The sequence below is a fragment of the Cyrtonyx montezumae genome, unplaced genomic scaffold (genome assembly GCF_038088225.1).
Source record: "Cyrtonyx montezumae isolate F1298 unplaced genomic scaffold, pur_monq_1.0 scaffold_25, whole genome shotgun sequence".
Lineage (NCBI taxonomy): Eukaryota > Metazoa > Chordata > Aves > Galliformes > Odontophoridae > Cyrtonyx > Cyrtonyx montezumae.
Window position 1 is genome coordinate 16,471,191 of NW_027071992.1, and position 23,633 is coordinate 16,494,823.

A 23,633-nucleotide genomic window follows, 5' to 3' on the forward strand; every position below is an offset into this window, starting at 1 on the left:
TCCGCTCCCCATCTCACGACATGCCGCAAAGCACTCCGCTCCCCATCTCACGACGTGCCGCAAAGCACTCCGCTCCCCCCATCTCACGACGTGCCGCAAAGCACTCCGCTCCCCCATCTCACGACGTGCCGCAAAGCACTCCACTCCCCGCGCGGCCTGCCGCAAAATGACAGAAGACTCCTCCCTATCCGTCTCGTCGGGTCCGTGGGCGGGGCGAGAAGCGAGGCGCAGCGAATCGGAAGCCTTGCCCTGTGGAGTGAGAGCCAATGGGAGAGCGGCGTGGTGCCGCTAGCAGAGCGGGTGGTGCTGCACGCGGCTGAGAGGGGGTGGCCATGGCGGTACGCGGGTGCTGGGGACGCCGTGGGGTTCGGTTCTGTCTGTCAGGCCGGGATCCGACGCCTTGAGCCATGCTGCTTTCTCTTCGCAGGGCTTTAAGGAGCCAGCAGAAGCGGCGGAGGCCGAGGAGGTGGAGCAGAGCCCGCACACCCCCGGGCGCGGCGCGGCACGGGGCAAGAAGAGGAAGGCGGCGGCGATGGCGGCGGCCCCGGCCCCAGCCCCAGCCCCAGCACTGCAGCCGGTGAAACTGAGCAAGGCCGAACTGTACAAGCCGCCCACCAGCGAGGAGCTAAACCAGCTGAAGGAGACGGAGGACCTTTTCCACTCCAGCCTGCTCCGCTTGCAGGTCAGCCCCCGCGTGTTCCCTGAGTGTAGGCAGAGCAGGTTGGGAACAGCGAGACAGGCTCGGGGCATTGTCGGAGAAGCAGCACCTGGCTGCAGTCAGGCCCCTGGGTCCTCTTGATCTGGCTTTTCTCCAGCAAGAGCTGTTCCGTTGCTTTTTGGGGAATTAACATCACCAGCTGGAGCTGACTTGCAGGCATCATCTTTTGTGTTCTGGGAAAACAGGTATACTGTGTTAGGAGGAGCAGGACCTGGAGAGGCTAAGAATTGAGTGGAGGGAAACCTGATGAAATTCTACAATAGCAAATACGGAGTCCAACACCTGGGGAGCGATAACGACATGCATCAGTACAGGTTAGGGGCTGACCTACTGGAGAGGAGCTCTGCAGAGAAGGACCTGGATGTCCTGGTGGGCAGTGGGTTTGCCATGAGCCAGCAACGTCACATGTGGCCAAGAAGGCCACTGGTATCCTGCGTGTGTTAAAAAAAGCATGACCAGCAGGTTCTTCTCTCCCTCTTCTCTGCCATTGCGAGGCCACATTTGAAGTACTCTGTCCTCTTTGGGCTCCCTGATTCAAGAAAGACAGGGAACTTATAGAGGGTCCAGTGGATGGCCACGAAACTGATGAGGGGCCTGGAGTATCTCTGTTATAACAAAAGGCTGAGGGACCTGGGGCTGTTCAGTTTGGAGAAGACTGAGAAGGGAGGCTCATCAGTGGTTAGGAATCTCTGATGGGTGGGTGTTAAGTGGATGAGGCCAGGTCCTGTCAAGTGTTGCCCAGTGACAGGACAAACGGCACTGGGTACAAGCTGGAACAGAGGAAGTTCTGTACAGGAATGAGAGAAAAGTCTTTACTGTGAAGGTGAAAGAGAACTGGAACAGGGTGCCCTCAGTGGTTGTGGAGTCTCTGGAAATAATGAAAACCCATCTGGATGCTCTTCTGTGCAACTCACTGTAGGAGAAATGCTCTAGTAGGGGTTTGGCTAGATGATCTCCAGGGATCTGTTCCAACCTCTTGTGATTCTGTGAGGTAACTAAATAGCTCCTGATAGTCCTCACCATAGTGATTTTTGTGAGGAACAGCTCTGATCTCCTGACTGCTTGTGAGTTCTGGTAGCAGGATCTCTAGGACCTTGTTCATGGCATGAACCTGCCAAAATTTTTTCTTGGAGCTGAGGCTTTGTCAAACAAAAACCTTTCTGAGAGCAAAGCCTGTGAGAATTAATGTGCTTCTTGTGGCTGGATGTCACACAAAAGTGAATGGAATGGAGTTGATTTCCATTTATCATTTCACAGGAAATAGTAGGGCTGTGTTATGGGCTGATTAATCTCTCAGCTCTGAGCAGCATTTTTGAAGAGACTTTAATATTGCTGCAATCATCTGCCACTGTTTTACTTTGCTTACCATCAGTGCCAGAGGCCAGGGCAAAAGGCAGGTGCAGTTCAGTGTTGCAGCTCTCTTTCATTGTCCCCTTTCCCTTGCAGATTGAAGAACTTCTAAAGGAAGTGACACTGAAGGAAACAAAGAAGAAGAAGATTGATGCTTTCCTCCATGAAATTAACAACTTGTTGAGCAGTATCCCAGAGACCCCAGAAACTGATGTATGTCCTAGAGGGATGAAGGAGGCACTGTGGGTGGCTGGCCCTTCCCCTTGCTCCCTTGGAGGGAAGAGAGCAATACTCCATCTCTAAGGCCTGGGGACAGGTGCTTGACAGCACAGAGCTGTGCCATGTGAGATGTCGATCTCTGCCCATCTTCTATTGTGGATGCTTACAGTATTTCATCTGTCCTGTCCTCAGATCACTGACCAGACCTGGCTTCCCAAAGGCGTGAAGGTGCCATTCCTTCAGGTGCCTTTTGGTGTGAAGGGGAAGTTCCGCTTCATGCCCCCAGCCGAGCTCAGTGTGGTGGGCAGCTACCTGCTGGGCACCTGCGTTAAGCCGGAGATCAATGTGGATGTGGCGGTGACCATGCCACGGGTGAGTCTGGATGTGATAGTTCTAAAACAGCTTGGTGCCTACCTGAGTCCCATCCCCTTCTCTTCCCCACGATCCTTGCCCTGTGTCTGAATTCATGAGTGAGGTTGAAGTGTCTGGACACATGGCATGTCAACTTTCTTGGTAAGCTGACAATGCGAACTCAGTACTTGTGCTATATCTAGAGATTTCAACTGCTTTGGTTTTAGCTCGTTAGCATCTTCATTCTTTCTGCTTCGGCTGAAATTTCCATGCTGCTGGAGAAGTAGGATCCAGTTTGGCTTTGTTCACCACTGCACTTTTACTTGGGAGTAGGGCCATGTTTGTAGGCTGTTAGCAGAGCTCAGGGCATTCCCAGGTATTTCTACAGACTGGGGGAAGAACTGGAGAACTGCCATGCAGAGAAGGACTTGGGTGTACTGCTGGACAAAAAGCTGGACATGAGCAGTAGTGTGTGCTTTCAGCCCAGAAGGCCAACTATCTCCTGGGCTGCATTAAAAGAAGGGTGGCCAGCAGGGAGAGGGATGTGATTGTCCCCCTCTACTCAGCTCTTGTGAGGCCCCATCTGGATTATTGTGTCCAGGCCTGAGGCTCCCAGTGTAAGAAAGACACAGAGCTCTTGGAACAGGTCCAGAGGAAGACTACTGAAATGATCAGAGGGCTGGAGTCCCTCTCCTGTGAGGAAAGGTGGAGGGAATGGGCTTGTTTAGCTTGGAGCAGGAAAGGCTCTGGGGAGACCTCATTGTGGCCTTCCAGTACTTGAAGGGAGCGTATAAACAGGAGGGGGGATGACTGTTCACATGGGTGAGTAGTGATAAGTCAAGGGGGAATGGTATTAAACTATGGTGGTGAGATCTAGGTTAGATGTTACAAGGAAGTTTTTCACTCAGAGGGTAGGGTAGTGATGCACTGGAACAGGTTGCCCAGAGAGGTTGTGGGTGGATGTGGCTCTGGGCAGCCTGGCCGAGTGGTTGGAGACCCTGCCTACAGCAGGGGGGTTGATACTAGATGATCTTTGAGGTCCTTTTCGACCCAGGCTGTTCTGTGATTCTGTGATTCTTTCTTAGTGCTGTCCATTCATGTTCTAACAGGATTTCATATATCATGATGTTCTGCTAGGCTGCATGGTGCTGATCTGTGATCCTAGAGCCTGGTAAGACAGCAACAAAGCAGTGTACCCAACTGACTAGGTGCTCTGTGGGACTGTAGCTGTGTGCCTGAGATAGACCTCTGCAGGGCTAGGAGAGTTGTAGCTGGTGTTCCTCAGGCTTAATCAGACTTTGCAGGCCCAAAAGGTGTGATTCCATTCTCCCTTTCTTTGCAGGAAATCTTGCAGGACAAAGACAACCTGAACCAGCGCTACCACCGCAAGAGAGCTCTATACCTGGCCCACATTGCCCAGCATTTATCCAAGGAGAATCTCTTTGGCAGTGTGAAGTTTGCCTACATGAACAGCAACCATCTCAAGCCCATTCTGCTCCTGAGGCCACAAGGTAGTGCTTGTCTCTTGCTCCGACGAGTAGTAATCTGGTGCTGCCGTTGGCTGGAGAGTGCTGGTGTTGTACCATATAACTATGGAGAGTGGTCACTTGGGAATTGTCTTTACAATTGGTGATAAATCTGGGAGCTTTGATGGTCCTGGTCCCCTTCTCTCTTCACACGCATGCGAGTCTTTAAGGTCTCTTCACCTCTTATGGTTTCTGAGCTGTCTTCTGCTGCTTGGCTGTACTCCCTGGCCTTGCTGGCTGGACCACCCTTTGGTACTTCATGAAGTAAAGTAGACATATATGTGGATGTGTCTAGCTCTGTTCTTCTGGTCCCTTCTCCTCACTCCTTGTTCACCACTATCCTCTTGCCTTTACAAGGCAGTTATATGCAGCCTGGCACATCTCAGAGGTGATGTGGAATGCATGGGCTACCAGGTGCTGCTTGTGGTTTCTGCAGATCCAAATAGATAAGTAGGTTTGGATCTGGGACAGGCAGTGGCATGGCAAGGCCAGTACAGGCAAGGGGGTACAGGGGGTGCATGTATAGCAGGAATGGATAATGGTTGGACTTATGCAGTGTGTTGTTGGCTTTGGGATGTGTTCCGCCTGCTCTGAGATGATTACCACTACAGCTCAGCTTCACTGGGAAGGAGCATTTTTGTTTTCCAAGTGGGGCCTGCTTCCTTTTTTTAAGTGTTTTAACCTCTGGGTCTCTGACACCTCTTCCTCCCACATGTTTGCCACTTACAGGCAAGGATGAAAAGCTGGTTACTGTTCGACTTCATGCATGTCCTGCCCCAAGTTTCTTCAAGCCAAGCCGTTTCTATCCTAGTAAGAACAATGTCCGGACAGCCTGGTTCCTGGAGCAGAGCACACCCAAAGAAGGTAGGGCTTGGAGCTGTGGGAGCATGAGGCTGTTCATTTCAGATGCAGCCTGTAGAGAGTGCTAGGAGTTGAGCTCACTGCAGCCCTTTCCTTTGAATGGAAGGTTTGTTGTTGGGTCAGCATTCTATTATCTCCTTGCACAGGAGCTCCTGAGCCTGCCACCCCACACTACAACAACTCCATTCTCTGTGACACAGTGCTGCTGTCCCACCTGCACTTCTTGTCTGGTGTGTCCACTGACTTCCCAGGCATGAAGGATGGCCTGGCACTTCTCAAAGTTTGGCTGAACCAGAGGCAGCTCAGCAAAGTAAGTTCCCTTTCAGGAGGCTGTGCAGGCTTTGCCCAGTAAATGTGCCTCCAGTCTATTCTCTCCTCGTAGGGTTGGAAGGGTGGTGGTATGGCTATGATAGGTGGTGGTGTTGTTTTGTGATTTGAACTGTGTTAGGTTTTAGGGAGCTCCATTCTGCCCTGTGTGTTGCGATGGGTCTGTGTGAACCAGAAGCTCATGATTTTTTGAGATTCTAGAAGTGATGTAGTGTTATTTTTTTTCTAGATTGGTGGGTAGGAGGGTGGGGAAAGAGCCAGACAACTTGTCTTGCTTCCTGGCGTACTGAAGTATGAGGGATCCACATATCTGGTTGTTGTACAGGGCTTCACCACCACATTTTTCAGGCTGGGGCTCTGGGGCAACTTTGCTGACTGTAGAGGCTAGAGGCACCTGTGCCAAGTGTGCTCTGCAGGTTGTGGTGCCTCTTTGAGCTCTTGCTGACTCAGCTATTTACCTTCACAGGGCTTGGGATGCTTCAGTGGCTTTTTGGTCTCCATGCTTGTTGCCTATCTGGTGATGAAACGCAAGATTGTCAAGGTGATGAGTGGGTACCAGGTGCTGAGAAATGTCCTGCAGTTCCTAGGTGAGTTTCCAGGGGCCTGTCTGGGTAATGGGAAGCTAGTGTCAGTGGTCTCTGCATGATTCCTGAATGGGGTGGAGGAGAGGGAATATTGTGGCTTTTCTCGTTCTTTAGGTAGACAGGCAGGAGTGGGATGGATAGATCCTATCTCCCAGGGTGAAGACCAACATCACATTGCAGCAGTGTTTGATGTTGCTGAGATTACAGTGATACTGGCAAATGGCTGTACCAGCCTGACATGTGCAGGACATGTATGTAGCAGTGTGACTTCCTGTTTTCTCTTTTTTATAGCTACCACTGACCTGAGCGTGACAGGGATCACCCTTGCAAAGGACACAGATACCTGCCTGGTGAGCAGCTGTCTGACTGTGTGTTTGGCTGTGCTGTCAGCACTACTTCAACAAGCACATGCTCATTGGAGAGGTGTGGTGGGGTGGTGGTACTTTGGTGCTTGTGCTGTGGTAATAAGGATCTGTCTGTTGTTTCAGCCTGCCCTCGCGGACTTCCACCATGCATTTGAAGTGGTCTTTGTGGATCCCTCTGGTCTGGTGAACCTCTGTGCGGATATGACTGCCAGCAAGTATCACCAGGTACTGGTGGTTTGTGTGCACATCTTAAGACCTTCACATCAGTATGTTGCTCTAAAGTTTAGATGTAAATTTTAAGTCTCTGATTTTGCTTGAATGGTGGAGAAAAATTATTCTGCGTGGGCACCTTTGGATGAAGTTAAGCATCTGTTTAGCAGAAATGATTGTTTTGAAGCAGAGGAAAATGTACCTTGTTGGCAGAGATATCAAGGAGAGGATGTCTAAACAGCAGCATATCTGCTGGTCACATGACAATGTGCTAAGGATGGAGGCTTTCATGATTCAAGATCTGCTGGTGACCAGATTGCTGAGGTGACCATAGCTTATGGAAGAGGACTGGTAACTGCTGTTTGAAGGATCTGCTTACTTCCTCACTGTTCATGCTCTTGCTTTCTTTGCTCAGGTTCAATTTGAAGCCAAATGCTCTATGGAAATTCTGGATGACAGAATGGTGGATGGCTTCCAGGCACTGCTCATGACCTCAAAGCCCATGCTTAGAACCTTTGACCATGTCTTCCAGTGAGTTTCTTCATGCTTAGGTGGTGCTAAGTGAGCATCTTTGTTGAGGAATGGGCTACTTCTAGTTTCCAGCCAAGCTGGATTCAGACCTTTCTGGTGGGAGATGGAGTAGATAGTGGTGCCTCTTGCCCTTCAACTTCTATTGCCTAGATACCTTCCTGGGAAGAGGGTGACAGTGTTTCATCCCGGGATTCAAAGTGCCATGTTCCCTTCTTGTAGCCCCAATTCTGGAAAGAGATCCACTGCTCTTCACTTTATTCATCCTCTAGGATCTCTTATCTGAGAAGGGTTTTGGTGGAAGTATCAGGGGGAAGGGAGTTAACTGGCTTCTCTCTTCCTCCTGCAGCCTTAAACATGTCTCCAAACTTCAGAGTGCCTGCAAGAAGATGCAGCTTCTGAATGAGCTGATGGATCGGGGTGGAAACTATGTGGCTGCAGCCCTTCCCTTCATTGTCTCACTGCTGACCCGTGGGCTGGCTAGAAGAGCACTGCTTGTGGCTCACTCCTTGCCCCAGACCCCTGAGGTAACACAGTGGGCAGTGACACTGCCTCCTTTGCTACTTGTGAGGTCGTTTATGTATGTTGTAGCACTGCTGGATGCTGGGGAGACTTGGGTCACTGGGGAGAAAATGGACCTAACTCCTTTTATTGGGTTGTGGAGAGTGAAACCCTTGACTTGGGTACTGAGTATTGTCTAGGCAGAAGACCTGCCCCAGCAGTGGGGCAGGGTGAAAACAATAGTCTTTCTTATCAAGAAGACATGTTGAATGAGGTATCTGTATGTCCTCTATAGCAGGAGGTATATCTGTCTTGTCAGCTGGTGCAGCAACAGTTTCATCTCTCCATGCACATCATATTCTGTTTCTTTTCAGTGGCCAATTGATGCTGAACCCCCAAAACACAAGGATGTTGGGTCTCTGATGTTTGGGCTCCTGTTTGTTCCTGAGTTTGCTGCTAGCACACTAGAGAAGGGACCACAGGCTGATCACCCTGAGGTGAGGGCAGCTGTCTGTGTGGAGTGGGGTGGCAGTGGATGGGGTAGACTTGTGACTTTTGGGATGCCATGTGTGTTTTTGAGTGCTTGATTTGGATGAACCATTTTGGGTCAAGAATGAGGAGACTACTGAGCTGATGGTGCTCTGTGATGATCTGAGAAGTATCAGAGGAAGGGAACCAGCAATAAGGAGGCCCTTTGCTGTGGAATGGATGATGATTAGGAAGGGATGGGGACATGGAAGAAAAAGTGCATGACCCCAGAGCTGATCTTTGCTCCACCCATCCTGAGGCTTCCCTTTGGTTAAGGGAGTTTGGGCGCTGGAGCAGACCTGGTGCCCTGATGTAGCTGTGGGTAGCTGCAAGGGTTGCTGGCAATCACAGGAGTACTTTTGTCAGCCCCTTTGGTGACCTATGCTCATGGCCTGTCTTGGCCAATGTCTCTTATCAGGCCACAGATTTCCGGACCTTCTGGGGGGAGAAGTCTGAGCTGAGACGATTCCAGGATGGCAGTATCTGCGAGGCAGTTGTGTGGGAGGCCAGCACCATCTGTCAGAAACGTCTTATTCCTGAGCAGATTGTCAGTCATCTACTGAAGCTGTAAGTAACACTGAGCAGTAGCAAAGGCTGAGGAGCTTGTATCTGTATATGGGTTCACTGCTGTGCTCCTTGGCTTGTGCCACATCTGTGGTAACTCCATTGTCAGATTTGCACTTTGGGGGAAGTTGTAGGTTATTTCAGGTTAGTGAATTGTGGAAGTCATTTCAGCACTGTGGTCTTGATACTGATAGCTGCTTCCTGGGAGAAGGTAGTGAGAATAGGTACTTAGTGCAGTAGCTGCTACTTGCAGTATGTCCGCACTGTGTCCTTCTTGTTTTGAGGGATTCTCTGGGTGGATGGATTATCATGTTCTAATGCTCAGTTGTTTCCTTTCACATAGCCATGCGGACATTCCTGAATCATCCATCTGCTATACAGGAGCACTACTGGAGTCTGTGATCAAGAATGGGAAAAAGGTACAGTTGCTTGCCAAATCGGGCTATTGGTTTCTTGGGAGAGGGAGATGTGAGAAGAGCTATGGGGAGCTTTGTTCTTTGTGCACCAGGCACACTTAGGGGAGTCTCAAGATGATAGTGAGAACCAGGAAAGGGCCTGTCTGCAGGCACTCAGACAGGCGAGGCAGTAGATCTGCCAAGTCTTTTCTGCTAATCCAAGGCATAGTTGCTGAAGTGCTCTGGCTCTGGCAAGTAACCACACCTCATTATCCCTTGCAAGCATCCACTGCAAGGGACTTCATGGTCCTTATGGTTCCCTTCCAACTTGGCATATTCTATGATTCGAAGCATTCTTCTGGCTTTCCATTTCTGCTTGTGTTTGGTATATCCACATAATCTATGGATACATCATGGTCCAGCTGTGATCCTCTGGCTGCTTCTGTTCATATTCTGCATCCTTCAGGGCATTGGCTGGTTGTTCCTGTGTTTTCATTCTGCAGTTTCACCTGGGAGTACTGGGATGAGGATATTTCCTGTCACAGTGCAGAGTACTTGATCATGCATGCCTAGTGCTCCCTTGTACAGCTGCTGAATATGCACTTGAAACAAAGAAATGTCACTTTGAAACAGAAAAGATGCATCTTATGGACTGGGAAATGTCTACATCTGTACTTTTTCAGTGTGTGAATGTAAAGTCTGCAGATGAGATACAAATACTTTACTGATGTTTGGTAGAGGCAGGGGCTTTTATCAGGTTGTTAAATGGAAGAGGAAATTGTTTATATTCCCCTTTTTAAGAGTGACGAGTAGCAAGTATGACTGAAGAATCTTCTGTACCAGAGCAATTACTAAGTCCATCTTGGTGATGTGAAATGAGCTTCACTTGCAGTGTTTCTCCATACAAGCTAGCCTGGGATCAGCAGGGTTGATAAATCCCATAATGAGAAGGGATGCTTGCGTGAAAGGTGCTCAGGAGTCCTATTGTAACCAGTCCTTCAGAAACAAAGAAGTTTATTACTGATTCTGGTGGACTGTGGGTGGGTCTTAGTGACTGGTTTCCCAGTTTCCATGTACAGGCAGTCAGGACTTTTGGTCAAAGGATATGTGTGAGGGAAGATGGATAGTGCAATTAGCTCTAGAAATAGGCAGCCTCTAACAGGAATGGGTTGTCATCTGTGATGCACCCCACAGAGGGTGCTGGTGCTCTGCTGTAAAGCTTGGGCAAACCAAATGCATGTGTATCCATTCAGCCATGCCTGAGCTGAGCTGTTTCACATTAGTAAGGTTTCTGCCTCTTAGGTTTTTCTGCTGTGCTTCAGGATGGTGGAAACAGCGAAGACAGTAGCCGTTCTCCCTTCAGTGCTTCTTATACACTTTTTTCTAGGGTTCCTGAGATGCTCTGGGTATTTTCTGACCTTGCTTTTGCTGGGTTTTACAGCTCCACCTTGTTTCAGGATGTAGTCAGTGTTCTGTTAACTGCTGCTTCTGGTTGTGATGCAGCCACCAGACAGGAGGCAGTACCAGAACTCTCACTAGTGTGTGATCTCTTTATCCCCAAACTATTTTATACTTCTCCCTTTCTAGGGAGAAAGCCGAAGTACAACTCATATTGCTGCTTTGACATCTTGCACAGGAAATAATTTCATTTCCCTCTGGAAGTGCATCTTGTATGCCTGCAGCTGCTGGCAGACAGATTATCTATTGGCTTCTCTCTCCCCTTTACTTCCCTGTTCTGCTGAGTGCACTATCCAGGAGCTGCTGGGGTTGCAGTCCCAGCTCCTCAGAATTTGACTGTAATGCCAGCCCATGAGTAACACAAGGTGATATGTTTGCCATGGGAATGGGAGAGGTAAAAGCAGAGATTCCCTGTATATCTGCAGGCATTAGGGACGGGTGAGGAGGACATGGTCAACGTTATCTGCTCCTATGATGACCTGAGCCGCAAGCTATGGAACCTGGAGGGGCTGCCACTGACAGTGACAGCTGTACAGGGCGTCCACCCGGCCCTTCGGTACACAGATGTAAGTATGCCTGGGCGTGGCACACAAAGGGGATAGTTTGTAGTGAGCTGGGGGAATACCCTGACTCTGTTGAGCCTTGAATTAAGGGGGAAACAGAGACAATTATTTTGTGCCTATGGAGAATGCTTGGAGTGATGCAGCTCTTTGCTGTCCAGTCTCTAGGGCTGACTGTGCATAAGTTACCAGGTTCTTCATACGGGAGCTTTGCAAGGTCAGGAGGTTTCGGGATGAGGGTGTGTGGTGCCACAGGGTCTCTGCTATGTGTTCTCAGTTGCCATGATGTCTGCTTTCTCACAGGTCTTCCCTCCTATTCCCATGAAGCCGATTTACTCCTTCCATAAGCAAATCAAGCCCAGACACTTGCTGCTTCCTTCAGAGGAGAAGCCCTGTCCTGCTTATATAACCCCTTTGAAAAGTGAGTGTGGAGAAAGGTGAACAGGAGATGATTTGGTGGAGAAGAACAGAGTGGTGTTGAATTCTGTGTTTGTGTGCTGCAGGCAGGACCAGAGCCACAGCTCATCCTGCATTCCTGTAATAACCTTTGGTCCCAGCCACACCTATCCAGCACCTCACTTCTGCATGAACCTTACTTGTCTCCTCTTGTCCCTTTGCATACAGTCATATGCCACATGGAAGGCAGTGGCCAGTGGCCACAGGACAAAGAAGCTATCAAGCGCATCAAGGCAGCTTTCCACCTCCAGCTGGCCGAGCTTCTCCAGCAGCAGCACCAGTTCATCTGCAGACCCGCAGTCACCCACACTGACATATACAAGGTAGGTGAGGTGTTGGAGTCTTCTTCCAAATCTGTGGGTGATGTGTATAGGAGACAGGCAGTGGCTCATGGGGGTTGTCAGGGTGAACAAAAAGTGGATGTTTGGCTTATTAGCAAGGAGTACTGGAATACTTCTCTGCTACTGGAATGATGCTGTTCTCTTGGGGTTCAGCATAAAACAACAGCCTGCTTGTAATGCCACCAGGACTAACTTTACCACCTGTCTTTATCTCAGGATGGCTATGTTTTCCGTCTCCAAGTGGCCTACCATCGTGAGCCCCTAATCTTGAAGGAAGTAGTCACTCCAGAAGGGATGCTGAAGTACCAGGACACAGAGGAGTCTCAGCAGCTGGAGCTGGAGACATTGCATCAGCCCTATCTAACCAGCTCCCTGCATGGGTAGGCAAGGCTGGGGGTCAGGGGTGCAGGGTGCAGCTAGGAGCTAGTATATGTGTTCTTGGCTGGTGGAAGATGGTGATGTGGGGAGAAGTTTACTGTGGGAAGTGGTTCTTCAATCCTATTTGTATGCTGGTGGATGGGGAGAAGGGAGCTGGCTGTCCCTTTTGTGACATGGGAGGCCTCTGGTATGGGGAAACAAGTACCAAAGGGCAATTTGGTTAGAGGGAAGCATATAGCAGTGTTTCCCTTTTGTTGTCTCAGAATCATAACACTCACAGAGTGCTTCATGTTTGTGGACTCATGTTCCTAGCAGTTTATTTATTTCTCTTTTCTCTGCTTTGTGTCCTGGTATATATTTATTGATCAGTCATAGATACTTCTCTGCCTTCTTACAGGCTCCACCAGCAGCACCCAGTCTTTGGCAGCACTTGTCGGCTGGCCAAGCGCTGGATCAGTGCCCAGCTCCTGAGTGATAGCATCTCTGAGGAGTGTGTGGACCTGCTTGTGGCATCTCTCTTCCTCCACCCAGCACCCTTCACTCCACCCAGGTGAGGATGAGGAGCCCAGAGTGGAATAATGGACATGGAATACCTTTTTATTTCATGGTGTGATGCTGCCAGGCAGGAAGTATTGGAAGGGCATGCAGCAGTGAACTGTGGGCCACTGCTGCCATAATGCTGTCCTAAGCCCTTGTGGGAGCAGCTGAATGCAGGAGAAAAATACTTGGTATTGTGGGGCAGTGCTTCCCTGTATTCTGCAGAGTGAGAGGGGGAGGCAGATAAGGATAGGAGCAAGCATCCTTGTCACCTCTAGGTGCTGGAGGTACAGCTGCTGAGTGTTTGAGTTGTCCTCAAACTGCTTTCTTGAGGACTGGTGTGTCTCCCTGTCCTGGGGTGACTGCTGGGAGAAGCAGGGGTGAACACAGTGGTGGCAACCAGTGTGTTGGCCGTCCTTGATTCCCTGGGAAGGATGTTACAGCAGTGCTCATGGCTGCAGCTTGTGTTTATCTTGGAAAGAACTCCCAAGGGAAGGGCAGAAGGTCAGCTGAACAGAAGGGTCAGAGAAAGAGCAGGCAGAAGGAAAGCAGAACAGAGCAGTGTGTTGGGAAATAATCCCCTTGGGGCCTATTGCATGCTGGCCTCTGGCAGGTGGAATGTTGAAGTATGAAGTTAAAGGCTGCTTCTGTGCTTTGTGTAGAGGCAAAAGGTTATGCTAACCTGTGCTAAAGATCTGTTTTCCTTCCCAAATTAGCAACATGCCTGGAAAACTTTCCTGTATCCCAAAATGCTCTGCTAGCAAGAGCTCAGCCTTCCCAGATGCCTCGTATTGTGTTGCAGGGAGGCAGGTGTAAGGGCTCGGCCAGCGTTGTTTGGATCTGTATGGACATGGGACAAGCCCTGTCTCTAGTTCATCCTTACTCCATTCCCAAGAGTGGGTTTTGGGAGATGCACAGGAGTCATAGAATGGTTTGGGTTGGAAGGGACCTTTAAGATCACCTAGTTCCAACCCCTCTTTTGTGGGGAGGGACATCTCCCACTAAACTAGGTTGTGTAAGGCCAAGTCCAACCTGGCCTTGAATGCCTTCAGGGTGGAGGCATCCACTGCCTTGCTGGGAAATGTGTTCTGGTGTCTAACCGCCCTCATGGTAAAGAATTTTTTCCTAATATCTAGTCTAAACCTGCTGTCTTCCAGTTTAAATCCATTTTGCATGGGTCATGGGCAACAAGGGAAAGGACTCTCACTGATGTCCTGGAGAAGGGAGGGGAAGTGCCTTATACTCCTGGTCTTTTCCCAACAACTTCTTACAGCTTCTTACGTCTGTGGCTTGAGCAGTACTAAGACACTCCTGAACAGCATTCCTGAAGGGGTGCCAAGTTAGGGGAAACAAATACTGGTGTTAAGTTGTTTTGTCTTGCCTTAGCTCTCCCCAGGTTGGGTTCCTACGCTTCCTCAACCTGCTGGCAACCTTTGACTGGAGAAATAGCCCTCTCATCATCAACCTGAATGCTGGCCTCACAGGTAAGCAGGCAGTGCACAGGCCACAGCTATGGTAGAGCCACAGTGTGAGGGTCTTGTGTCCTCCTTTGGTCAGCCTCATCTTGAATATGTAGGGCTTTACAGCTTCTAGACAGGGCAAGATGGTTTTCCACTCCTTCCCTCTTATCCTGTTGTGTTTAACTTGGCTTTGGGGTTTGTGTATATTTTTTCTTTTTTCAAATGTTCCTTCTTCCCTGTCCTCAAATATCTGCCTTTGAAGAGTTGGATCTTGGTGATAATGATGTGCCACTTCTGGTCTTTCTGAGATCTGCTATGAGATTAGGCAGTCTTCGATGCAGTTGTGTCTCTGAAGTCTTCGATGCAGTTGTGTCTCTCAAGTCTTCTACTCACAGAGCACTTTAGCCTGAGGATTTGTCCTGATTCTTTGAGTCCAAATCTTTTGTTGCAAGGGAGGGGCCCCTCACCTTTGGGCTGCTGGTGGAGCAGCAGGGCTCTTAAACAGGAAAGTTCAAAGCCTTCTGGCTGTCTTGGTTCCCAAGAAGCAAGTATCAGTGTCTGTCTACTAGTCCCTAGCTTTGAAACCTGCCAGGAAAAGTGGCTACAGTCCTCCAATGTTTATTGGTTCATGAGCTTTAAGGATTTCCTGGTAAGTGTGTCTGTTTTCCAAAGAAGTGTGTTGACACATCCAAGCAGACCTGTGATACTGCTCTCTTCCTTGTCTGATCATCTTCTGGGTACCTGCTGTCTTTCTCTGGGAGCCAGCAGCAACCATGGGATTGTCTTGGCTTTATTGAGATGCTGGTGTGGGTGAGATAACACCACCTAGCTTTCAAGGCTAATTTATAAGAGATGGAAAACTTGCTTGGGAGTGTGATTAAGCTGCTGAAGGGAGCAGCTGTTTTATGTGGGTTTCAGCACTCCCCCTACTTCCTATCCTTCTTGAGAAGGAGATGGGTTTTGGAAAATGATGTTTTTCTACATTCCAGCTTTCATTAGTGAACGAAGTGGGAAGTCTTCTTGACCAAAGAGCTGTTTTTTTCCACTAAAAAAACAAAACAGAAGATTCTTCAGATATGAGCTAAATTATAGTCTGAGATTCCCAGCCCATCCTAGTCCCAGTGACTGCCCTTGGTCTGTGTCTCTGCCCACTGAGAGTGCCTAGATAAGCTCAGAGCAAAGATTCACAAAGCTTTGCATCTCATTTCCAAAATTCTTCATTAGCAAATGCAGAGTGAAACATCTCAGCACAGAATCACAGAATTGCAGAGGTTGGAAGGGACCTCAAGAGTTTGAGTCCTATCCCTCTGCTGAAGCAGGTATTCTACATGAGGTTGGGCAGATAGGCACCCAGACAAGGTCTTGAATAATGCCATAGGAGGGGACTCTGCAGCCTCTCTGGGCAACCTGTTCGTATACCCTTACTGTAAAGAGTTTCTTCTTTGTGTTGGTATGGAACTTTGTATGTTCAAGTTTTAGGCCATTGCTCCTTGTCCTGTCACTACACACCACTAGGAAGAGCCTGGCCTCATCCATTTGCCTCCCACCTCCCTTTAGATATTTGTAGACCGCAGAGCAAGCCCAGAGCAATACTACTCTAGCTTCTCTCCCAGCCACTTGCAGTGTTCACTGGTATTGCTGCAGGGATATGTTCATAAGCATTTGGTAGGTGCTACTGGCTGCTTTCCTAACAAATAACAGCAGTTAGTCTTTGCTTCAGCTTTGTCTGGCTTTGCATGGCTGCACTGGCAGAGCAGTGCCAAGGCCATGCTTCAGCCAAGACTTAGTGGGAATGGCCAAAGGTAGTTTTACTGCTGAGCATACCACCTCTCAGTGGAGCATCTCACTCATATGGCTGCCCTTTCTAGATGCTGATTGCACAGAGATCAAGAACAAGTTCATGACTGCTCGCTCTCGCCTTCCTGTCATGTTCATCGCCACCCCCAAAGACAAGTGGAACTCAGTGTGGACCCAGGAGCGACCCTCGGCACAGGTGAGCTGGGGCACCTTGTTCTGTGCACTGGAGTGCCTGCTGCCTTGGGGCATTTCTCCCAGTGCTGGTGAGTTCCACCAGCCCAGAGGGTTAGTGGGATTCCTGCTACATCTAAGGAGTCATGAGTTTCACCCTCCAGCTCTTTCATCCCCAGATTCTGCAACGCCTTCTTGTGTTGGCCTCAGAGTCAGTCCGCACCCTGGAGGAGCAGCTCATGAACCCACTCAGCAGCCAGGATGTAAAGGTAATTCCTTGGGGCACAGCATGAGGGTTTTCAGGCTCTGGCAAAGCAGTCTAGGTGGGGGTGTTCCAGCCATCCACATGGAAGCTGGAGGCTGCCTCACCAGTCCTGACCCCATGTGCAGTCACGTGTGCGCAACCTGTGCTCCCAGACATCTACCCAGTTGCAATTAAGTAAATCCTCTCTCTCTCCACATCTCCGGCAGTGGAAGAGCAGTTGTCTCTCTGCTTGCCCTATGGCTTTGCAGAGCATCAGAAGCCTCTCCCCAGCCCTGATAGTTTAATCTGAACTGAGTTTAGTGGAAAATGCTGTTGCAGAACTTCTTCCGATGGCATTTAGTTTTGGGTGACTTTGTTGTCTTGACAGTGAAAAAAGGAATTGAAATTAATTTGGTGAGAGCTTTTGTAGTGAAGAAGCCGGGTGAGAAAAATGTGGAGTTTTATTCCTATTTGAAAAGTTAGAGAAGGGTGGAGGAAACAAGCTGATTTGTGTTGTGGATGCTTTCAGTGGTGCTTTGTAGCCTGTCTCATGACCAGGTCAGTGACCTCGCAAAGTACTGTGACTGGGATGCTGGTTTTAGTGTATCAGACTCCTCCATGAAACACATGTTCTGAGACAGATAGGTGTCTCCTGCTTTCAGGTCTGCAGTATACACTGCTCAGTATTTGTCAAAGCAGTATTTGTCACTGCCCATCTAGCACTGAGAGCCTTTGATTTTGCTTGGAGCTGCCTATAAAGCTGCAAAGTGGTGCAGCTGAGCTGAGACCTGGGCTGATGGATCTGAGGGCTGCTGTGCCAAGTGCTGCTGTTTTTGGCAGCACTATTCATGTTTAACAGTGGCATGTGCTGGCCAAGAACTGTGATGAATGGCTGTGATTGTTCTACCTCCTCTCCTGGATGTGGGTACTGTCGCAGTTGGCATTTTCCTCACAGGGTATGAGAATGATAGGAGGAGGCAGACACAAGCAGGTAAGAGGAGGAGGCCCTCACGTGTAGCATTGCTTGGCACTGCATCCTCCTCTTTTGCACGTGTATTTTTTGTTATAATTCCTGCCATGCACTTGGGTGCTAAGAAGCCTTTTTAACTGAGCCTGATGTTGCTCAGAAGATAGGAGAGTATTTTGGCATGGAGGGGTGAGGGGAAGAGGATTGGGGGAGCCTGCCTCAGGGTATAGATTCATTTGTTGTGTACAAGAGGTGTGCTGCTTTCTAGTGAAGAGCTGCATGGAGCAAGGTGTGTGCCTGGGCATTGCATACAGATCTTGCACCTTCCCTTAGCCAAGTAACCACTACATCCCCTTCTGTTGGGATGCCTTTGTGGGATGGAGGAAATGGAAGATGATAACAGGCAGAATAGCCGGTAACTACTCTTCCTTTCTGATTCATGGCCAGACAAATTCCAGGTTGAAAAGGATCCAGAATGTTGTGTTATGGGGTGATTATTGGCTGCCCTTGGTGTGAATTTACAGCTACCTGCCACTTAGCTCCCAGGCAAGGTGGTGATGGGACCTTCTTGTGCTCCAGGATAGCTTGGTTGAAGGGCCTTAATCTGCTGTTGATCTGTCCTGTGTGAGGCAGCTTGTAATTAAGCTGGAGACTGAGTCTCAGTACAAGGCCTCAAGAAAGGTCAGGGCTGGAAAGGTCAGGGCTGAGGTCACAGGAATGGGTTGCAGCCTCAGTAGTGATGTTTCCCGCAATAATTAAAATAGGAAGCAGCAGAGAGGGGGCTCATTTCACCCATATGCTGCTTTCCGCTGAGATTTGCCTGGATCCTCCCATTGCTTCTCTGTGTCATCTGGAATTAGCATTATGGCTAGTTGTAATACTTTGACCACCCTTGTGTATTATTATGGGCTCTGGATATTTATTTTAGTCCTGATCCTAGGGCAGGGGTGGGTGTCTCTGAACAGCCCCTTGGGGGGAAACCCATGCTAGTAGCTTTCTGTTCCTTGCATTGTTATTTATTACTGAAGGAAACAAACCCGCTGGCTCCCTTTTAAAGGATGAATTTACCTGCAGCACTCCCTGTACTTTAGAGAATGGGATGTATGAGTGATGCTACTGAGGGAAGAAAAGAGGTTTTGGACTTGCTGGTCAAGTGGACATATCCAATGCATTGTTTCCATTTAATGCTGCTGCTGCCCATGTCAGGTCATGACAGTGGTACTTCAGCCTTCACACTTATTTTCTTCCACATAGGGTGTCAGCAGGGTGTTCTGAGCCCTGGTGTTTGCAGGATCTGCTTTTGGCCAAGGTTGAATTACCAATTCCTGAGGAGAGTTGGAGGGTTTGAGGGGAAAGAGAGGTCTCAAAATGGGCTGAGCTTGAGGTTGCTCTGATTGCATTTCTGGCTCTACCACAGACACGTGCTGGTGCCATGGTAAAATCACTGAGTCCCACAGTGAGATGAGGCTACTTGCTCTTTTCTTGAACTGCTTGGCTGGGAGGAGTGATCTGCAAACTGGCTATATGAAATAAATCAAATGACAAAGCCCAGGAAGCTTTCAGACAGTACCTCTGAGACTGCCTTGGCATAGCTGTGCAACTCTGACTTGTGCTCAAGTCTGACTGAGACCAAGGTGGTAGAGGTTTTGCTAGTACACCTTAAGAGGGTTTTATTATAGTTTGAAGTAAAACTCAGGTAGTTTTGTGTGTGATGGAGCAAAGCAGTGCTGCTGCTGGGATGAGTTTCCCTTCTAAAGCATCATTTGGAGTTTATGAAGTGGTACTGGAAAAGGCTTCAGCAGCATTTCCTTAGTTCTCTAGGTCCCATTTCTCCCAGCCACCCACTGCTTGTCAGGAGCCCTTGACTCAGCCAAGGTAAGGAAAAGAAACAGCCCAGAGGTTGGGACATGCAACCACTGGTCAGGTATAAAACTCTCACTTGTGTGTCAGCTTCTCCCAATTGACCTCCTGTAACAATTAGGTTGTGCTGAGGTAAGGCTGAGCTGCCCCAGGGTCTGGTCTTTCTCAGCATTTTGGGCTTGATATCTGAACCCCTGGTGCAGGGAAGAGAGTGTGGACTTGACTGTACATGTGAGAAGTGCCTGATGTGCCACAATCACAGCAGAGTCGTGAGACCAAATGTATTTAAGTGGGTTTGGAGGGCTTTGGTTCCTGAAACGACCTGTTGCCTGACCATAGCATTCTCCTAGCTCCTTGACTTGGTGTGCTTGGATCTTAATCCCATTTCCTTCATCTTGGTCATTGCAGTGGGATTCCTCCTCACCTCTCTGTTCTGTACCACTGTCCTCTCAGAACTGTCTTGTTTCCTGGGGATAAACTTGGGATAGTGTTTCCAGAGCTGCTAATCTGTTTGTAAGCAAATGTGAGCCTTGGATGGGGAGAAAACTTTCCAAAGCAACTTGGAGATGTTTCTTATATGTCTAATGGGGTGCTCCAAGGCTTTTTAATTTTATTTTTATTTTATTTTTTGCTCCTTGTTGTTTGGGTCACTTGAGGGTGTGCCACTTCTCATGTGGTTGCGCAAATGCGTTTGTGAGCTTCATTTCTTTGCTCTCACAAGAATGCAGTAAAGCTTAAGAGTGGAAGAGTGGCTCTTGGTGGGCCAGTGTTGAGATTTGGTGCTGCTCAGTGTTCTTCATATGTGTTCCCCACTCTGGCTTTAAACAAGCTCATGCTTAGCAATTTCCAGTGGCTCTATGCTTATCCCCACATCACTTCTATGAAAATGTACAGAAATTTTTCAGATTTCCATTGTAATACAGCTGTATATAGAATGCCAGATCCCCCCTTTCCAAATATTCTGTGATTTGTGTGTTGAATTGCTCTTTTCCATTAGTGGGGCTTGTTCTCATCCTGTTTTATTGCTGGAAGATGCTACTGACCTCTAGGGCAATGCCTGTTAAACAGATGGGTCCTTATGTCTTCTGGGATTTAGCTTGACTCTTGTTAACTTTTCAGTCCCCTTCTCTTGATTTGGGATCCTGCATTCAATGTGGTTACCTTTTTTAGCTTACTGAATTTCCCACCCCACCACTGTGCTCTCTTGTGTAGACTCTGGTCAGATCTGGAGTGGACTGCCTTGGCCTTTTGGAAGGCTCTTCTTTAGGGACTGTTCTGTAATCCTGGGGATAGTGGTTACCTCTCTGCGCAGGTCTAGGAGACTGGTGGGGTAGAAGATCTATCCCTCCTATCCAGATGTCTGGTGTGGGTAGGGAGCATCTTCCTTATTAAAGGGTTTAGCACACTGGACAATTGGACTGCAGCGGTAAAGTGAAACCTTCCCAGTGGATTTTTTCTGGTCCAGGAAATGTTTAGCCTGTCTACCAGAAGGGGGTTGTAGGTGATATGGCTTTTCTCCTGACTGTGTCTTGATTTCAGCACTCATATGGCATCTAGGGGAGTGATGTTCATATCCTTCTGGTATAAACAGAGCTTGTGCTGGAACATGGTTGTGTTTCAGTCTGGGTTGGAGCTCCACATCAATCCACTACAAACTTGTTTGCCAAAAATTCCAAAAGAAAACTTCTGAGTGGCTCTTGCTTTGATTTTACTGCGTCCTAGGGAGAAGGGAATAAAATACAAACAATAACTTGGCAAATCTCTCTCATCACTCCTGCTTGCTTGTGTCCTCTATTAAGTAGCATTGGTCTCTTTTCCCTGCAGATTGTCTTCCGCCCTCCTTTGGACCACTATGATGTTCTCATCCACTTGAATTCAAACCAGATTCCTCGACATCTGGAGAGCGTGGACTGGCCAGTGAAGTCATTTTCCCGGGGAGTAGTGAAGAACAGTGCTGGAGTGAGGATTCTCTTTCCTGTGGTGGATTATGATCCTGTACAGTGCTACCTCCAGGACCTGAGAGTAAGCATAGCCCTTTGGGAAGGTTCATGGGCTGCCTGTTTAAGGGAGAGCTGTGTTTTGCTATCTAGGGCATTATTTGCCTGCCCATTGCAGGTAAGGCTAGATGAGATCAGACATTAGGAAGAAGTTCTTTACACAGAGGTTGGTGAGGTGCTGGCACAGGCCTACCCAGAGAAGTTGCAGATGCCCCAACCCTGGAGGTGGACCTATGGGAAACCTAGTCCAGTGGAAGGTGTCACTAGGTATAGTGACTCTGAGGTCCCTTCCAAACGATGCAGTTTCACAATTCTTTGTATTTTGCATGTGATGATTACTCTTTATGCACTCTGGAATCCGTTCTTCAGCAGAAAGCCTGGTGAGTGCACCATTCATTCCTTGGAAATAGGAGTGCTGCTGCTATGGGAATGACCTCAGATGTAAAGCATCTGGGGCTTTTTTGAAGAATATGACATTTCAGTGCATAAGTATCTTTTAAGCCATTTATTCCCACTCATTTAATTGACTGTTCCTGAATTCTTGAACTAGCTGGAGTGCATTGCAGGCAGAGCTACCTGTGTTTTCTGGGCTGGCGTACAAGGTAGTAGCTGCCATAGGTAACCATGGTGGTAGTAGCAGTAGGCCTCCTGCTGGAAGTCCAGCAGTTCCATGAGCCGCAGAGGCCAGATACTGATCACAGCTTGGTTTATCCAGGCCTTATTATGTGCAGGTTGGCAGAGAAAATTGGTGAAAGGAGTAAATTGAGAACATGGGTGTCCTAAAGACATCAACCTAGCGCTCTTCCACTGCATGGCCATGACACGTGTGCAGGATGCTGGGTGACAGCGGTGCTACACAAGCCAGTGCTGTGCGGATGTGCAGCCTGTGCCGCCTGTGCCTTCTTGACACTTAACCTTTCTTGTTTGCAGTAGCTGAATTTAGCGTGTGGAGATGTGAGGCTGTTATGTCCTGTTTTCAGAAGTTGTCTAGACTTATAGCTGTTGTCGTCTCCTACAACAGTGTTGTGAGTGATGTTAGCAGTGTTAGAACAGAAGAACTGTAAGCTACATGTGGAAGGGGTTGCTGCTAAAACCTCCAGTCCTGTTTCCCACTGAGCTTTATCATTAGAGAAGCCTAGTCCTGTTGAGTGCTGAGTATCTCCAGGTCTGGAAATGTCCCACCTCTCTGAGCCTTTGTTCCAGTGTTAAGTCAACAGTATTCTGAAAATTTGTTTCTTAGTATCTAATTAGTATTTCCCTTGTTGCAGTGCACATTGCTTCCTGAAGGCCATCACAGCAACTGGGCTGTGCTGTTCTGGGGTTAAGGCAAAACAAGGTTTGTCAGCTCTGGGGCCGTGAGCTGTTCCCTTGCAGCTCCTGCATGTCTGAGGGTTTACAGGGGCTCTTGCCTCTCCTAGCTGACACACTGGAAAGGCTTTGTCTGCCTTTCCATGTGCTTCACCTGCCTTAAGATTCAGTATCAGTTTCTCTCCAAGCTCATGTCAGGGCAGGAGTGTGCCCACGATTGGGTACTGTCCTAATTTCCTCTGGGCCTGTAAGGTTCAGCATTTGCTTGTCCCTAGGCTGCCTAATTCTGCACAGCCACTGCATTTTTCACTGCTGCTGCTACCAGGCTTGATGGTGGCAGCAGCTGCAAGAATAGGTGGCAGGAAAGGCTTTCAGATCCAAAATTGGAATTGCAGAGTTGCTTCATTTTAAATTCTCGTTGAAGTGGAAAAATGCTGAACCCTTCTCATGCAACCTCCCTATTCACCTTAAATCAGATAGCTTAGGAGAGATGGCCACAGAAAACTGGAAAGCATTTCATTGTGGGTTTTGTCACTCTGGGAGCAGTCTGATTACCTCCCAAGCTGCCTGCAAACCATATTTTGTACCAGTTTCTGCCCTGTCCATGTGAATATGTTTTGGCTTTGCTAGAACTGTCAGACACAATAATGTGCATGCTCACTCACCCACAGCAGGTTGAGGCTGTCTGAGAGGAGTGAGAGTACAGGAAATTAAGATATATGTAATTAAGATGTCTTTAAGTTGATGACTGTCCCTTAATAATTGTTCGTTAATATCCCTGCAAGTGGCACTGCTTGTTTATCTGGAATGAAGTGGAGGAGAGAGGAAAGCGGGTATCCAGTGCTGAGTAGTAGGTCTCCTGCTTGCAAGAATGAAGGTGGTTGGGAAGCTCGGGTTGCAGAGACCATTGGGAGTTTTCTTGAGGTGCAGGATATGCAAGAGGAAGAAATATTTTGTATAGCACTTAAAAATGGAGCAGAAAGCCCAGTGATTGGGAGCTGTTTGTTATTTCACTCTTTACTGAACCTGAGAAGGAATATCAGTCCTGGCTCTCCTCTTCTGTTCCAGATGA

The 23,633-nt window shown here is 48.5% G+C and overlaps 1 protein-coding gene across 1 annotated transcript in view; it reads left to right on the forward strand.

Annotated features, from left to right (window-relative positions):
- The first annotated feature begins 316 nt into the window (after window positions 1-316).
- Window positions 317-23,633, forward strand: part of NOL6 (nucleolar protein 6) — a 31,614-nt gene continuing 8,297 nt past the window's right edge. The window contains exons 1-24 of the mRNA XM_065740103.1: window positions 317-338; window positions 428-682; window positions 2,165-2,281; window positions 2,480-2,659; window positions 3,981-4,149; window positions 4,894-5,028; window positions 5,172-5,335; window positions 5,819-5,939; window positions 6,228-6,286; window positions 6,425-6,526; window positions 6,927-7,042; window positions 7,389-7,566; window positions 7,915-8,037; window positions 8,487-8,635; window positions 8,976-9,051; window positions 10,911-11,051; window positions 11,349-11,466; window positions 11,670-11,824; window positions 12,059-12,222; window positions 12,618-12,770; window positions 14,144-14,241; window positions 16,086-16,210; window positions 16,365-16,454; window positions 21,081-21,278. Coding sequence (XP_065596175.1) covers window positions 333-338; window positions 428-682; window positions 2,165-2,281; window positions 2,480-2,659; window positions 3,981-4,149; window positions 4,894-5,028; window positions 5,172-5,335; window positions 5,819-5,939; window positions 6,228-6,286; window positions 6,425-6,526; window positions 6,927-7,042; window positions 7,389-7,566; window positions 7,915-8,037; window positions 8,487-8,635; window positions 8,976-9,051; window positions 10,911-11,051; window positions 11,349-11,466; window positions 11,670-11,824; window positions 12,059-12,222; window positions 12,618-12,770; window positions 14,144-14,241; window positions 16,086-16,210; window positions 16,365-16,454; window positions 21,081-21,278 — 3,192 coding nt within the window. The 5' untranslated portion in view covers window positions 317-332. The remainder of the gene's footprint in view (window positions 339-427; window positions 683-2,164; window positions 2,282-2,479; window positions 2,660-3,980; window positions 4,150-4,893; window positions 5,029-5,171; window positions 5,336-5,818; window positions 5,940-6,227; window positions 6,287-6,424; window positions 6,527-6,926; window positions 7,043-7,388; window positions 7,567-7,914; window positions 8,038-8,486; window positions 8,636-8,975; window positions 9,052-10,910; window positions 11,052-11,348; window positions 11,467-11,669; window positions 11,825-12,058; window positions 12,223-12,617; window positions 12,771-14,143; window positions 14,242-16,085; window positions 16,211-16,364; window positions 16,455-21,080; window positions 21,279-23,633) is intronic.